Source organism: Amblyomma americanum, chromosome 2 (assembly GCF_052857255.1).
Source record: "Amblyomma americanum isolate KBUSLIRL-KWMA chromosome 2, ASM5285725v1, whole genome shotgun sequence".
Lineage (NCBI taxonomy): Eukaryota > Metazoa > Arthropoda > Arachnida > Ixodida > Ixodidae > Amblyomma > Amblyomma americanum.
This window is the reverse complement of record NC_135498.1, coordinates 153,118,772-153,136,435: the sequence shown is the minus strand read 5'-3', so window position 1 is coordinate 153,136,435 and position 17,664 is coordinate 153,118,772. Positions and strand designations below refer to the sequence as shown.

The following is a 17,664-nucleotide window of genomic DNA, read 5'->3' as shown; positions in this document are numbered from 1 at the left end:
ACAGCGATTGACCATAGCTTGCAAAAATTCCTGGCTATCTGGTAACAGTACAAAATCGTCATCATACATTAAACCCGGCAGTAGTTGCTCAACAACCTTTCCGCCTAATCTGTACGACAGTTTATAACCTAGATTGCTTTTTTGTAGCCTTCTTTCCATACTTATCATATACAGCTTGAACAGCAGTGGAGAATGAGGACAACCTATAGCCTTAATCCTTTGTGTACCTTGACAGTTGTATGGCCGGCGGAGGAGCGCCGCCGTTTTGGCGTGCGAGAGGAGAGGGAAAGACGCGAAGACGCGTTAGTTCAAATTTTGTCTGCGTATACAGGCTTTACAGCGCCGCATCGTGGGGACTGCCATCTTTGATCACGTGAGCACGCCGCCATTACACGCCTCCTGGCTCCTCGGCGCGCGCATCTTGCGACGGCTGCAGCGCCTGATGGCTCGGTTCCGACAGGCAGTGTTTCGGGTGATACGGCTGTAGAGTAAGCAGTGGGCAGACGACACTGTGGTTTGGCCAAAGCTTCGAAGGACATGTGGGAGCTTAAATGTGGTCACTTGAGGGATGAAAACGTGATCGGGCTTCATGTCGCGGAGAGCCGCTCAGCTCTCCCTCTTCGTGCCAAGGGATGGATCGCCTGAATGCTTGTCTTTGCATCCGCTGAAGGCTTTGCTGAATGTTTTTATTGTTATCTAAAACGCCAAGGTTTAATGCTCGCAGATCGTTGCTGTGTTGTGTACATGCATGCAGACACCGCTCTGAAACGGTCACATGCACATCGTACGCATTTGTTTACAACCTGTTAGCGGTGCATGCTTAGGAAACGTAAAATATTTTCTGCTGGCTTGTTAAATACGGTAAGGCGACAAAAATAAATAGACACACAAATGTTAACTTTATGGTAGCAGTACCATGCATCAAGCAATCTTCAAGAGGTGGCGTGCAATCGTTTCGAAGGATTCCCAGGTATTATTGTTAGAACGCGCACATGGAAACGCGTTAATACTACACGAAGTTCACAATTATGTCAGCCTCACATATAAAATTGTGGTACGCTCCACGCTCGAGGTCTCGTTGTTGGTAAGTAATCAGCTTTACTCTGAGCGCTTGCCTGCGGAGTCACTTTTAGCGTCTGTCTCCCATGAACCGCGAGGAAGTGACAACCACCTAGCACACCATCCGTAACGCAAATGCTTTATACCGACTATAGTCCACGAAAACCGCGCTACTTGGAGCGAAGTTCAACAGTAGCGCCAAGACGTCATGTAATATGCGGACTGACGGTAAGCGTTGTACGCTCGCGCGGCTGTGCAGTGCATAATCTGTATGCAGTAGCTATATGTAGGAGCGTATAAGTCGTCCTTCTTTTCCGTACCTGATTCGTCCTCGGGAGGTGCTGTTACTAATGGCCGCACACCTTAACTTATGAGCAGTTTTGTCTCGCTACACACTCAGACGCAACTGCAGAGCATCTAAAAGCACGAAGTGACGGTTTCGGTGCCGGAGCAGCTTGTTCATGCGGCTGTGTTGTGCACTTGCCCTCGTAGATTTCCCAAGATCGTAACCGTTCTTTCTATATTGGCTATCCAGCGCTGGCGAACGCGTTTGTTGCGTTCGCCCGTTCGGAAAGGGCGCATGCCGAATGGGCGCGACAGGGGCAGTACGTCCTTGTACAGGATCCGTGATGACCGCAAACGATCGCATCTCGCTCTTTTAATAATAATAATAATATAATTGGTTTTGGGGGAAAGGAAATGGCGCAGTATCTGTCTCGTATATCGTTGGATACCTGAACCGCGCCGTAAGGGAAGGGATAAAGGAGGGAGTGAAAGAAGAAAGGAAGAAGAGGTGCCGTAGTGGAGGGCTCCGGAATAATTTCTCTGTCGCAATTCTTTCAATCCACAACACAGCACGTATTTCCTCTGCCTTTCCACATCTTCGCAGAAAGGATATATTCGGCAGCCACCCGCGATATTTCCACTGCTGCGTGGAGGCGTACACGCTGGTGACTTACGAGGCCCGTAACGGCGCCGCGTTCTTAGCGCGCTTTTGGCGCCATCTGGTTGGTCTCAAACAGAACCGCGCACTGTAAACGCTCTGTAACTCACCTTCCAGAAGAGGTTCTTAAAAATTCTCGCTGTGGGATAATTATGAACTGGTGTCCTTTAGCATTCCAGACATATCGCCACTTTATTGAGAGCCCCTTTCTAGGGCCCTTTAATGTGGATTAGTGGGTTGGATTAGTATAATCCCACATGATAATGCAATGGAAGGTACCCGAGCATTCTCGAAGGCGAGCGCTCATGCATATGCTATATTAGGGCAATGGAACCGGGGAATTTTAGCGGGAAAATCGTAAGAGCAACATTAGACACTGATTGTGTTTTCTTCGGCAATGTGATTAAAAAGGTCCCCAAGTTTTTTTTATAGTCCGTGGTCTCCTCTTGGATACCATGTATATAATGTCCTCGATTAATTTATTAGTTAACAAAAATTTGTAGAGCAAGCCTTACCGGATTCGCGCATTAATCAGCGAAAGCTGTTGTAGCTTTGGTTTAGCCATTTACGGCATTCCCATCCAATCTCGCTTTCTCTCTATTCATTCTCGCACCTTTCTGTCTCCTCTCGTCTAAACGGGGAGAGCAGATTGCCCTCTTTAGATTTTGCCACCTGCGGCCATTAAATTAGTGCATAGTGGTTGAATTAAATTAATGAAACAATTTAAGGTCTCAAGGCTGACGCGTAGATTCCGCCGTATACCACAAGGCTATGCGGCAAAACAATAGCTATGACAGCTTTCGCTGTTAACAATATAAATAAATCGCAACGCTGAGCTCGGAACAGCGACGAACATGCTGTGTGCAAGCAACCCGGTCACGCTTCGTTTGACACGCAGTGTGTAAGGTATTGTGTTTTTGTCGTGATTTCATCTCGCCCTTGATGCCTTGGAATCCTGTGGAGCGTGGTGCACGCGGTCAAAAGTTGCAGAGAGATAAACTATTGCGACGCTAGGAGGTTCGGCAGTGGTAGAGGGTCATTATTAATGTGGCGATTAGATGGCCACGAGGCAGGGAAAAAGGCAGTTGTTGCTCGGGATGAGCATGAGGTTGAGGCCAGCTGGGATACGCGGGGAAGCACGGAGATGTTATAGACTTTAGAGGAATTAAACTTACGGGGGTTAGGCGCGGATGTGGAGGCGGCTAAGAACGCGGAGCTGGAGAGAGGATTCTCAGGCACGGGCAGGGTGCGAATATATTCTCTAGTGGCGTATGCCAGTTGGTGATCCGGAGCAAGGAAACCATATCGGTGGGCGATGTGGATTCAGGTCCCGGGTTCTGATTGCACCGCGACGGATATATCGCTCCTTCGCGGTTTCGAAGAGCTGCTTCGGATCGCCGATTGGAATGCGACATAATGCAGGGGTAGTGAACATTTCTGTATGAGTGCAGGGGATCCCAGACGTCCGGTTTTGAAGTTCGCGGGCTAAGCGATGCACCGCACCTCATTTCCTGGGTGCTACGGCAGATGCACCATGCACTGCCGACGGTTGGACGGCGAGGCCGTTCCTTTGTCTGACTTGCAACGCGGCGGCTCTCTGCAGCTGACTCCTATGCCTACAAAGCTCCTGTCGCTGCGAGGACAGCTGCCTCGTATTTAATATCTCGCTAGCACGGCCTGAAAAACAGGTTGCGTAATTCCGACAGTCACACTCCACGAAACAGGCCGGTGTAGATGAGCCCGCAGTCTTCGGTCGCGGTCGTATTTGAGCCGAGCATTTAATCGAGTGCAGTAACCGCACCGTGCTGTTACTTCACAACAGAGTCTGGCAGGTGTACTGCTGCTGAGGAAGTTGACATGTGCAGCGAGAGGCGGCTTAGTAAGTCGTTGTCTCTTGTACAGAGATGACGCAGTAGTTTCGCTTTTCTGTATAGGTGGGCCACGCCTTGCCTGTACCTGCGCAGTTCGGTTCGTGTGCTCATTCTTCTTCTTCTCCTTCTTCTTCTTCTTTTTCTTCTGCGCCTCAGTAAATATGGCATTCGTTAAGTGGCGCTCTTTCTGTTTACCGCAGGTAGCGCAACGGGTCGTTCCCAGTAAACTGTATACATCCAGCAGCGGGGCAGCAGGCCCCGTGTGCAGCGGCCATGTTTCCCTGGAAGAAGGCCAAAGACAAAGAGGACAAGTCCAAGCGGCGGGGCGGCGGAGGCGACGACAAGAAGTCCTCCGGCAAGCTGTCGGGCAGCGAGGTTCGCCGCCGGAACCTGGTCATCTCCGGCCCGATCCCGACGCGGGGATGCGGCCTCGCGTCGCCCCTGGCTGAAGAAGAGGACTTCTCCGACCACAGCGGCGGGGGCGGCACCCTCCCCGGCGACGTCTCACCCGTGCAGGACGGCGGCCCCAACAGCGCCGGCAAGAAGCCGCCCCCCGTGCCCCCCAAGAAGCCGGCCGTGGCGCGCACCCTAAGCGTGCCCAAGTCCAAGCCCCCGGACAGGCCGGCCCCGCGCTCGACGAGTTTGACGGCTCAGCCTCTGGTGGACGCCCTCAAGACGGCCGTGCGCAACGGGCACCCGACGGAGGCCGAGTACGGCGAACTGCAGCAGCGCTTCGCGGCCATGCGCCGGGCGTCGGCGGGGGCCGGCCAGTCGGCGCGCACCTGGCCCCTGCCGCCCATCCGCACGGCCGCCCGGTGCCCGCAGCCCCGCGTGCTGAGCGTGGCGCGGCAGCCGTCGGGCGACTTCGGCTTCTCGCTGCGCCGCTCGGCGCTGTCGGACGGGCTGGCCGCCGGCGAGGAGCGCCGACGCACGCTCATGTTCGCCGAGCCCAGCACGCTGGCCGGCGGCGGCCACAGCACGGGGCTGCTGCCCGGAGACCGGCTGCTCGAGGTGAACGGCGTGAGCGTGGACGAGCGCTCGCGCGAGGAGGTCATCGAGATGGTGCGCTCGTCCGGAGACCGCGTGCTGCTCAAGGTGCAGCCGCTGCCCGAGCTGTGCGAGATCGTGGCCCGCGTGGCCGGTGCGATGCCGGGGACGACGGCGCTGGGCGGCCGCACGCTCTCCCGCACCGGCAGCCGACGACACAAGGCGCTCGGGGTGGGTGCATCTAGGGGGGGGGGGGGGGGGGGGCGAGCATGAAGTGGGCCTATGTGGCTGAGGTCGATAATCTCCCAGTCCATTTACTGCTGGAGAATATGGCTCCGGTTGTGGCTATCCAGCTGTCGTGGCAAGACCCAAGTAATGTATACAAGTGGAAGTGCTTAGCGGAAAGAACACCAAAAATTAATTACTGGAATTCTGTTGCCCACACACTATCCTCCTTGTGTGCTGTTTTACTGACATTGGTTTAAATGTCGCACGTTAGCAAAGCAGCAAATGATGGCATTTTTGATCACCCTTCATAGTCAAATTGAGGTAAAGTCTTCATTTATGTAGCAGAAAAAATAGTCAGTTGCACTCTCTTGTATGAAGCATGGAACAGAATGTGTATTTGAGACTGAGCTCATCTCAAACTCCCATTCAAGCCAAGAATGAACTTAACATTTCTGCGGCGTTGTTTTGTTGTTTTTCAGGCCAAGACAGATGAGGAGATTGCTGCGGAACGGCTCTGGATGAAGTCAGAGAAGGTCTGGGTGCTTTTCCGCGGTGGCTACACGGGTGCGTCCTTGGTTCCGAAGAACGAGAGTGGCACGTCGTCACCCTCACCAGCTGATGAAGAAGGAAAGCTGCGTGTCCGCCTGGATGCCACGGGCGAAGTGGTCCTGGTGGACGAGGACGACGTTGAAAAGGTATTCTTTTTTCTCTCCGCAGAGTTCCACTGCAGTGTGTGCCTAAGCCTCTGCAGTTCATAATTGATGAAAGTTCACTGGTCACTAACCATGGTCAAAAAAGGATGATGTTTCGGGAGTGCTATGGTTCTCTTGTTCATATTGTGAACAAGGGAGCCGTAGCACTTGTGGCCTCCTGGAACATCATTCTTTTTTGATCATGGTCAGTGACCAGTGAACTTCATCTACCATGATTCCCAACCAGGCGGTATGCCATCAAACCGTCGACTACAGCACATTTGGTTCATGTTTGGCAGTGGCATAGTGCCAGTAATTGTCTCCTATCTTTCGCTGCCTTCCTTATAGTGATAAATGGTTTCTGCTCAGCATGAAAATTCTAAAGCCATTTCATTACAGTCTTTTCTCGAGCTGTTTTCTTGAAGGTTTTGGTCGCTGTTATGTTACACACTTAAGGCCTCTAAAATGAAAGAGGGAAACCACATTGCTTATCGTCCAAAAAGCACATTGTGTTCACTTTCACAAGGACAGCACCACAGAGAGTAAGTATGATAGAATGGAATCTGGAGCATGTTACGTGTGAGATAAATAGGTTGGGACACGGCACGGGAAACTCACTGGACGCCAGCGACCAGATCAAGTACCAATTGCGCATCTCAAAACAGAGCCTGTGATTGCAGCGTATTCTATTGGCCGAGCAGTGAAATTTCTTCGACAGGAACAAAAACATTCGTGAACTTTCTCATTACTATAGAAACTCGATGCTGTTACATGGCGCTTGTTTCTTGATGTTTGGTCAGCCGGCCATTGTACAGTGCACTTGCTTTATACACGTGCGGGCAGTGTTGTCGGTAACGCGTTACAAGTAATGGCGTTACCGGTACCGCGTTACTTTTTTCGTTAACTTAGTAACGTGCTCGTTACCAATTCGGAACTGTAACGGTTAACATACGTTAAGATTTTTCGGTAACGTGAGGTGTCACGTTACTAGTTACTTTTTGTTCCAGTTGTGACCCACTCCGCCCCTTTTTTTAGAAAAAAAAAGCACAGAGCACCTAAAGTGATGTAAATAAACAAAATGTACAGGTGCTCCCGACAACCCTTGTTGGGGCTCGCTTGCATGCCAGAAAACAGCTGCCCTTGACAACGCACCCAACTAAAAAAAAAGACAGAATAGCCATAAAGCACAAAACACCTGCACAAACACGCATTCACACACTTGCCTTCACCTACCTCCCCTTCCCAAACCACTCACACACACAACTCTCTACAGAGTGGAAGCATGCCGAGCATTTTGGAACATCACATTTTTGAGAATTACTCTAAATTTGTTGAGAGTTCAGCGATGTTTTCTTTGTGAAGTTAGAATTGATGATGGAGTGTCATTTTGTGTTTAATGCCACCACCACATTCAGAAGATGGCTTCATCATGTGCCACACAGTTAGAATCCAACACATGTAACTCTACAGGCAACTTTATGCCACTATAACATTGCTAAGCTGCTGCACATTTGTGCAAAGTATTCTCGTTAAATCAGGATATCGCGTAAAATCGTTGTTTGGGCTAGATGTTATATGTGAAATGTGAGCTTTATAAAATTGTTATCGTAAGTTCTTAAGGTGATCAAAAATTAAAATTTATGGCCATGAAGTAATGGCAAAGTAACGGGTGTTACTTTTTTTCGGTAACGGTAACGATAACGCGTTACCTTTTTTTGTAGGTAACGTAGGGCGGTAACGCGTTCCTTTTTTTTTTAACGTAACGAGTAACGTATTTAGTTACTTTTTCTCGGTAACGCCTACAACACTGTGTGTGGTAAGCATTTTTTTGTTTGAATGCGGGCACTAGACTGAGGATGCACTGACAGACACGTAGGGCGGTGATGAAGAAACGAGTCAACTATCCAGTGGAAAAATGAAAGAATGAGAGAACGCTACGCAAGAGTTACTGCTCTGTCATCAAGGCTCTTACCCTTGTAAGAGGTTTTAAATAATGTGCGAAAATGAGCCACTTAGCGAAGTGTCATCTTGTGGCGACCAGAAAAACTAGTGGAATTCTTCTTCCAGTGGCGCAGGCCACCCTAAAGCGATGACTGCAGTAAATGCTGATTGAAAGCACAGCTTAAAAAACAAGCTTGTCTGATTTACAGTTCGCTCAGTGTATATTTGCAAGGACTTCTGTCTATAGCATTCGCCCATTGAGGACTCTATAAAACGGAAATGAAATGTTCTTTACTGCTCGCTGCAGGCCCTGGGTGTGGACATGAAAACGGATGGATTGATTACCGTATTTACACGAATGTAAAACGTGGAGGGAGCTTGAGGCATCAGGAAAATAAAAACAGACATTACGATTACAACGGGACCCTGTCCTAAAAAAAAAACGCAGACAGCATGCAAACAGACGGAAATAATGGTAACCTGGTTGTTATGTGGGAGGTAACAATTCAGAAATGCGCGCGACACCATCGAACGTAGCAATGTTTCCGACGTGTTAAGGCACAGCAGTGGCCGTCGCCGCCGTGCCGCCGCTGCTTCGTGTTACGAGCTGCACCCGTTTGGCCCTTCTTTCTTTTCCCTACGGTGCCTGGATGAACTTCTCTGTTAATTTCGTTACGTTTCCTTACTCCATCCACTCTTTCAGTGCCTTTGCTTCCTTAACGGCCCGAGGCCGCCTTCTTTCCGCGTTCTCTTCTTCACCACTGCGTGCAGTGCGGCCTCTTGCGAGTCTGGTGGTGAAGGTTATGGCACATACCTTGAGAAGCAGCAAAAAAAAAATCGCGTTATATTTTGTCATGGTTACGAATATAAATCGAGGTGTTCCGAAAAAGATTACCTGAAAAAAGAAAACTTGCTCTATTTTGTGTAAATATGGCAGCAGCTGATGGTCTTAAAATTATACTGTCGTAGTTGTGCCCTGCACACATTTTGCCTGAGCCTGTGTTATGTCTATGGTTTTTTTTTCTGTTAGAGACTAGGAAGGTGAGTGAATAAGGCAGTGAACATTTTGGTAGGCATCCTCAGTTTAGAAAACGCTGTCACAGAAAGGTAGTGCACTTAGGCACTGAGCAACCAAAGGCACTTTGCTGCATATATTTGAGTCTATTTGAAAGAAATCTGTTGCATGCCATTCTTTTCGTTTCAAAGAATAATGTTGCATAGCATGCACACGAACAGAGAAATGATAATGACACCGCAAATGTGGTAAGTTTTGATTTGAATGTCCTGTGTATATAATAGGTATGTATACAGGGTGATTTCTTTTAACTTTTATTGTTTTATTTTAAAAACTACGAGATACTTGGTGTGGTCTGTTGAGCTGAATTGCACACCCAGGAGGACATTATGTACCTCATATGGCTCAATAATTAAATGAGTAATTCATTGAAATGAACCACAATGAACATTTTAATTTTTGCTTTTAGGGGTCAAGGCTATATAGTGAAATTGATGGTCATCAATATTGAAGATGAGCCCAGTTTCTGAATTTTTCTTTATCGGTAATGTGGTTCGAAATATGGAACGTCAAAAATGCATTCGAAAGCTCGCTGAGTTGGTCCTCCTGTATTGCATATATTTAAATTGCCACTGCAGTGCGTGGTATTGTAGCCGAAATCAGGTCAACTTCTTCTACATCATCAGATACATCAACTTCACCTGTATTTTATGCATAAAAAGTGCAAAAGACGCCATTTTTAAAATGTGAAATGCGGGATAGCCAACTTAACATGCTTTTAAATGGGCATTTTGCTGATTAAGGAAATTTAAAAGCACAGCTCATCTTCGGCATTAACGGACCTAAATTTTGCAGTATAATGTTTCCTCCTAAACTAAAAAATAAAGATGTTTAATTTCAGTTAATTTCTCGCCTAATTATTGGTTCATATGAGGTGCGTAATGTCCGCCTTGCTGTACAATCCAGCTCAATGAATCGCAGCGACTTATCTCTCACAGCTTTAAAAATGAAAATGTGTAAAGTTAAAAAACAATTGCCCTGTGTATATACTAGATGACCACCACAAGAACAACAAGGTGGTGAAAAGGAATGCATTGTTTGCCCCTTTTTTGGCAGTGATAATTGAATCCCTGCACCCCTTCGGGGAGGGAGGTGGGAGCGGGGTTGCACCTAGAGAATTAAGGGGGCTAGAGCGAGGGGACAGGAGGAGGAAGAAGACAACTGTCATCAAAGAACTCTTGCAGTTATGCAAACAGAATGACCTTCAAGCTCAGGAACATTTGCAAATATTCTCGTGTGCGACTGTGGTTAATTATGACGATGGCATAGAGTTAATCTCCTCCTGTAAAATAAGTGGAAATTTGTTGAAGCCTGTGTATGCAGTCTGGGAAATCCTTCAGCATTTCCATGCATAGCTTATCAACCGGAGAAATACATTTCTTAATTGATACATGCAGCAAACCCCCTGGCTCATTATCTGTGACATACGGTCGATTTTGTTTATTATGCGAGTTGCCACGGTGGCTGAGTGCCTCTGCTAACTTGGCTGCTTGACCCAAAAGACGCGGGTTTGATCCCGGCCGTGGCGGTTGCATTTCGATGGAGGCGAAATGCTAGAGGCCTATGTACTACGCAATGTCAATGCACGTTAATGAACCCTAGGTGGTCGAAATAATCTGAAGCCCTCTGCTACGGCATCTCTCATAGCCCGAGTCGGTTTGGGATGTTAAACCTTCATAAACAATGAACCTATTTATTATGCAGTAGCATAAGAGGTCCCGTGTCACACTTTGCCACCGGCAAGATGGCAAGTGTCACCAGTTGCTACCTCTGGTCACCTGCCACGAACACAGAAGAGCCAGCTTTCACTTTCCACCTGCCACGGTTGGCAGGTTGGAAGCGAGAGAGGGAAATCCCCCTCTTTAGTTGTGTGGTCATGCATGGCAGCTCACAACTAGGGTCATGTCATAGCTAATGGTAATTACCTGCCCTCTGACTGTTTCTCAGGGTCCTTTCTTTCATGTTGTTGTTTTTGTATCTCTCATGTGTTCCTTGTGGCGTTAACTACTTTTGTTTCTCTTATTGTCTAATGTTTATTTTTATGACAGTTGTGCATTAGTGTAGCAAATAAAAGATTATATGCTGACCTGTGCTTGACTACATTGTCCTGTCTACTCTTGCGCTATGCCTTAGTCTTGTGTCTAACATGAAATTTGTTACGAATGCACCAATTAGTTTAATCTGGATCTTCATTAAATTCCGAATGCTAGCATAGTTGTTGGTCAACGTGGTGTAAAACATAAAAATTTTCGCCATGTTCTGCCCCCTCTTATCTGTGACACATATCTGAAGCGACTATGTGGTTCTTGAGCTGGTTGAGATGACTGGTGCTGTGTGGCACTGGGTGCAGGCGAACCCTCCGGAGCTGGACTTTGTGGAGGACCTGGGCCAACTACGGCAGCTCAACGAGGCTGGCATGGTGCATGTTCTGCGGGAGCGCTTTGCCTCTGGCCTTGTGCACACCTACGCTGGGTCAGGCCTCCTGCTTTTCAACCCTCAGCGCCCCCTGGCCATCTACTCGGACAAGGTCAGCAAACGCTTTCTGCAAAGCAGGTGGCTCTAGCGTACACATATGCAGATGGTGCGTTCTCAAAATTTGAGACTGGACAAGAAATGAACCGTTTTCATGTGTGGCACTCTCTGAGGAGTACATGAAGTACATGAAAATTCATCTGCTACTCAGAGAGCTGGTTCAAGACAAATGCATGACCTTCCATAACGCGGCAATCGCGCATGCGAAGTGCCAATCGTCTGCTTGCAGCTGCCGCCATCTGTAGTTTGTTTCTGTCACCAACACGAACTCCAGAACCGCATTTCAAACTCGTGTTTTATTTTGAGTTGGGGGAGGGTAGAGGAGAGGTGCGCATGTACAAAGGGAGCATGTGAAAAAGGTGAATTGCTTTCTCTTTCTCTCTCTCTCTTCGAGGTATATGCATGCACAAAGTGTCATTCATGGAAGCGAGCTGAGTGGATGTGGGAAATGTGCTGCAAAAGCCAGTGCGAGTGGTGCACTGTGTGCTGATGAATATTGTTATACAGTAAAACCTCGTTAATTCGAAATCGCTTAATTCGAACTTCCGGTTAATTCGAACTGACGGCCGGGTCCCGGCAAAGCCCTGTGTATTTCAATGGGTCAAAACTCCCGATAATTCGAATATGCCGGTATCCACGTCGGTTAATTCGAACTAGGCGCCGATGGCTGGCATTGCTCCTCGCATATAGAAGTCACCTCGTAGCAAATACAATGCGCTGAAAATTAAAAAAAATGCAGAATGATGAGAAAAAAAATAAGCCAGCACGCATGTCAGCACGCACGAGGTGAGACGTGAATTTCGTTGCCCGAACCAAACCTCCGGTGCATGCCGTAGCAGGTTTTTGCTGCCGGAGCGTCGGAGCATTGTCTTGTCTATTTTTGGCTGACGCGCGGTCACGCAGGTAGCCACCATACCGCGGGCGCCGCCTTTGCTCCGGCCACGGTGGCTCCGGCGCAAGCCGTTGCAGCAGGTCAACTAAAGGACTACCTTGCCGATTACTCGCTCAGCGATGTGTTCAATGCAGATGAAACCGCGCTTTATTTTAAGTTGCTGCCGAACAAGACTGTCAGTTACAAAGGCGACACGTGTTCAGGCGGGAAGAGAAGCAAGGAAAGAGTGACTGTGTTGGTGTGCGCAAACGCGACTGGCACGGAACGGTGCCGCTTGCTAGTTATAGGCAAAGCAGCGAAGCCTCGCTGCTTTAAAGGGCTAAAAACTCTCCCTGTTGATTATACTTTCAACAGAAAGTCGTGGATGACGCGAGCAATTTTCACGGATTGGCTGCGCACACTCGACAGGAAGTTCGCGGCACAGAACAGGAATGTTCTGTTGTTCGTCGACAACTGTTCAGCCCATTGCGACACCAGCGGACTGAAGGCAATCCGTCTGGCATTTCTGCCGAAAAACACTACAGCTGTGCTGCAGCCTATGGACCTTGGGGTTATTAAAAACCTCAAAACACTGTACAGGCGCCACCTCCTAGAGCGGATTCTTGTGTGTATGGACAGCGGCAAATCGTATGACGTCAATCTCGTCGGAGCCTGCCACATGCTGGCAACATCGTGGAATGCTGTCAAGGCGGACACAGTCGCGAACTGTTATCAAAAGTGCGGCTTCATTGAAGGCCCAGAAGCCTGCAGCACGGCAGAGCTGGATGCTCAGTGTGATGACTCCGTCGCGCTGCACCCTGCCTACGCTGCTTTATCGGAGGGTGTTGACTTCCAGAGCTTCGTAGACGTTGACAGCGGCGTGGAGACATCGGGGCCGTTAAGTGATGCCGAGATTATTGAAGCGGCCTGCGGTGACCAGATGCCGCACAACTCCGGCGCGGCGAGCACAGCTGACAGCGACGACGAGTCCGACGGAGGCGACGATCCATTGCCACTCCCCGAGTGCATGTGAAACAGCGTCAGCACTCGATCTGGCTGTGCGCAACTTCTCCGCCGATGATAATTCGGACGCTGTGTTGGAGCTGTTGGGCAAGTTGCAGACGATGCTTGTCGAGTCACGGCAAAGAAAACGAAAGCAAATGCGCATCACCGATTATTTTTCTCTTTGATATGCTTTGCCAATCTGCTGTTAATAAACATGTTTTTGAAGCATAATGTCATATTTAATCATTAAGTTTGCTGCTTACGCGAATGCATTTTGATGTTAGCTCCAACCGCAAAAACAAATTAACTTTATTTCCTTCGACATTCGGGCTCTATGATTTTAATTCGCGCAATCGCCCGCCGCAAATGTGTAGTAGCGCGTAGTAAGAGATAACGATCTCAGATATGCCTGTTTTAGCTTCGGCCCGTGCTGCCGGGCGTGATGGCCGCTTTTTTTAGCGCCCGCTCGTTAATTCAAACTCCGCTTAATTCGAACAATTTTCCGGTCCCCCTCGAGTTCGAATTAGCGAGGTTTTACTGTATTAGTTGAAAGCACCATCTAGGTGTGGCAGGGCTGGCTGCGCCATCAGTTTCAATAGAAACTGGTGGCAAGAGGCATCAATGCTGATGATTGTCATGCTGTCACTGTTGATGCAGTCATGTGTCCACAGATGTCCTCAAGCATCTGCATTTCAGCGCAAAAATATTTCGAGCCACCCTGAGGGCCACATAACTTGCACTTCAATGCATGGATGTATTTGTAAGGACCAGTCAGAGAACACTGTTAACGTACAGCAGTACACCTGATAAAAGTGTAACGTGAACCAGCACATATAGAAACAAACCATCTAATACCTTATGAACGAGTGTAAGGGCCGCACTTTTTTTTTCCAGATTCAAGGGCCAATTTTCGGGGTGCGGCCCATAAACGCGATGTGCAGAAAACAAATTTTTCAAGTAAAAACATGCCAATCAGAGAATGAGCGGCATTTATTCTACATTCAATCGTCACTCACGGTGTCTTCCGACTCCAAGTTGGTCCTTTCCTCTGGTGCATGCTCATCCCTCAAGAAGTCGCGCAGCATGTGCGTTGTCAATGCGTAGCCATTGTTCCGCACTTCCATCACATAGCAGAGCAGCTTTTCCAGTTCAGGAAACTTGTACAGCTTGCCTCGGAAAGCATGCTTTTTGCAGCTTGTGTTCCTCACCATCGTTGCACCATCGTTGGGCGCACTTCTCGGTCATGTTGAATTTCCTGCTCGCCGCATGCCTGCTGTGTTTGAGAGTAAACTACCAGCTGTGTAGCTATTAAGGTGCGTGTCCATCGTGCTAAAATTACAATGCTCGGCGGCAGGACATGAAAGCTACAACTACGGTGAACTAACACGCTACCACAGCTCCCGTGCCTTTGACAGCCACAAAAATTGGAGGACGCTTAAGCTTCGCCTTTAGGAGTGGAACGCGACAGTGTGTTGCAGCGCTGCCAGGGAGTCTACGGAACGCCATCGCCTTGCCCGTTGGGCAAATCGGCCGGAGTCTCTAGGAGGCCTCTGAAAACAACACAGACGCTGCTCCACACTAGTACTCGCAGACGACTGTGGTTCCATCACTCCTGTTCAGAAACGAACGATACTACATTGACGCAACCCATGCACGTGCCATCTGCCAGGCCAGCGCCGTGCATGGCGAAAGGGGCGTTTCAGTGGTTGCCACACTTTGGCGCCATGACTGCACGCCAAGCACGGAGGAAATTTACTGGAAAAGCAAGGCACTCGCTTAATTCCGATATCTGTAATTTACACGCTCATAATTACTCATGTATGCCTCAGCACACATCTCGAAGATAACGTTTCTAAGAAACCCGTGCATTCACTAGACGCGTCTTTATTCATGTTCAAACGTCGAGCCGTTGTGTCGGAGGGGGAGTGTCCTCATCTTGAACGTTAAAGGCCCTAGTTCGATTCTCGGCCTAGACCCCGATTTTTTTTTTAATTAAGTGTGTATGGCATATAATTTTTACGCAGCTCCCGAATATTTTCGACATGCGGTGCCGACAGCTACAACTACTACTACTACGGTGCCGACACCTTTTCGACCGAACGAGCGCGCTGTCACGTAACAAGCTGGAGCTGGTGATACTGATGCCGATATGGACGGTGGGAGCTCGCAGTGGAGGAAAAAGTTAATGATGATGATGATGACCTGTGGCCTCGGGCGCCATCTGTGGGTGGCACCTGGAAGCTCCTGTGCATGTGCGTGACTTCCGCGATCAAGCGCCTTGTTGCTTGCAGCTGGAGCTGATCGCGGAGGCCATGGCGTGTGCATACTTGCGTGGTTCATAGAAAGTTTTGGCGCAGCACTTATACGGATCTTTTTTTTTAAATATTTCCTTTGGGAAAACAGGGTGCGCCCATACACGGATGCGGCCCTTACACGCATTTATACGGTAAGTGTATCAAAGATAGCATTGATGCAGGGATGCTGAACACAGTGCAAATTGGCAAAGAGAAATCTGATATTATCGTGGTCACTCTCATCTTGCTCCTCTTTGGTGGCCACCAAAATGCGTGGCAACTGAAGCTTCTTGTGACTTAAAGTAGCAGCACGCACAGTGCAGATTGAGATGGCGGTCTCGGGTCTGAGCGGTCACCATTCCTGCGTGCTTCTTTTTGGCGGTCCCCAGCTACCTGGCCGCATAGACGTGAACAGTCCGGTCAGTTCCTGGAAAGCCCGGGGGCTGCGCTTCCTGACAAACAAACGCGTACCGGCACCTCTCGAATTACCGGGCAATGTCACCAGCAGGGAAAATCAAATGCTGGGCGTCTGTCCTGTGCCAGAGTTGGTGAGTGTGTTGGGCTGATGATTGAAAGGCGCGGAGGATTGATGTACCGTCGTTCGCCCTCCCAGCACAAAAAACTAGCACTTGGAGCATTGGCTGTTCACAAAACTTGCAAGGGCTCTGGAGAGCAGGATGCAAGCATAAGCCTGAAGTTGTCCCTTAGGCCTACCATTTCCACCTTGGAATTTGAATATGCGTCAGTGTTTCTAAAGCACTCCCCATGCAGTGTTCTTCCAGGAAATTTCTTGCAGACATTGAAGATAACGAGATGAGAAATGCTGATTTTACAGAGCACTGAAGCGCAAAGCTTGTGATCTTTCTGTGTTGGTACTCTCACCTTAGCACCTTCAGTTATCCCCTTGCCATGGCTGGCCTATGCAGTTCCTGATTGGGATAGTGAACACAGGCCGGAACCCCTATCTTAGAAGATTTTTTTTTTCCGTCTCACTCTGGAACGTCTCCACTCCTGTCAGTAGTGCTTTCACACATTGTCTTTGCAAACATCATCTTCTGCTGAGGGTGTTGCAACAAATGCAGCATGCTCAAAGCAAGCTGTCACAATGCCCTATTTTCTGGAGCGAGCAGTAGTTGAGAAAATTGGCGGAAGCACTCCAGGCAGCATGTGTGGTCTCATTTGAATGTGCAGGCCTCTCGCAACACACACAGAGCAATAATAGTTGCTAAGGATGGCCGCAACCACCTGCTGTGTTCATTTTGTGTGTTAACACTTGGTGTGTGTGCATGGAACTGCAGGTGATGCGGCTCTTCCAAAGCTGCAAGCCGGACGACCTGCCGCCGCATGTGTTCGCGGTGGCCCAGAGTGCTCACTCTGCCCTGGTTGCCACCCGAAGGGACCAGACAGTGCTCTTCTTGGGACGTAGCGGTGCAGGACAGAGCTCGGCTGCCCGACAGGTCCTGCAGTATCTGAGCATCACTGCAGCTCCCACGCCCGCTTCCGGGAATGCCCTCGCCGGTTAGTGCCTCCCTGTCATCGTCGCCAGTTATAAGACATCCCCAAGTTCTGCTTTGGTTTCTACCTGCTTAAGCCACCTCCGCAAGGTGTCATGTTATAGTGACGGCAGTCTGGAAGACAGTGAAATGCCTGCCAAAAGAAACTCTTCTTTGCGCTGACTCGCGCCCTCAAACAACTGAATGACTCTGTGGCGGCACAGCAAAAAGTGTGCTCGGCACTCGTCAAACAGAATGCCTGCCATTCTAGGCAGCTCTCAGTTTAAAGGTAGCAAGAAACCATCGAAAGAAGGTGCCAAAGAAACCACAACATCTGAAACCAAGCGGGAGTAGTAGTTGCATGCGGCTGCAATCATTCAAGAAAAGTGTGGTCGCATCTGGCTTCGTAAATAAAAGGATGAAGCTGAGTGCCGGCGGATTTGAGTGTGAACAAACAAACAGTACGGATTCACAGCAGTATCATGTAGTCAAAATTTGATGAAATTATGGACATACTTACCAGAAAATTATATTGGCTGTGAACATCCAGAAGAAAATTAATATAAACTCAGTAGGACATCTCAGTACTCATGGTTTTGAACATGGTACAGGGAACATATATCAGTGAAATTCTACTGTGTAGGTGCATGGTTGCATAAATGACTATTGCTGT

The 17,664-nt window shown here is 48.8% G+C and overlaps 1 protein-coding gene across 2 annotated transcripts in view; it reads left to right on the top strand.

The window, feature by feature from the left end:
* LOC144121913 (unconventional myosin-XVIIIa-like) overlaps window positions 1-17,664 on the top strand; it is a 260,448-nt gene that overhangs the window by 77,630 nt on the left and 165,154 nt on the right. For both annotated transcript variants that reach the window (XM_077655352.1, XM_077655351.1), the window contains exons 2-5: window positions 4,074-5,091; window positions 5,568-5,783; window positions 11,147-11,323; window positions 16,797-17,016. In XM_077655352.1, the coding sequence (XP_077511478.1) occupies window positions 4,147-5,091; window positions 5,568-5,783; window positions 11,147-11,323; window positions 16,797-17,016 (1,558 nt within the window). In that variant the 5' untranslated portion in view covers window positions 4,074-4,146. The remainder of the gene's footprint in view (window positions 1-4,073; window positions 5,092-5,567; window positions 5,784-11,146; window positions 11,324-16,796; window positions 17,017-17,664) is intronic.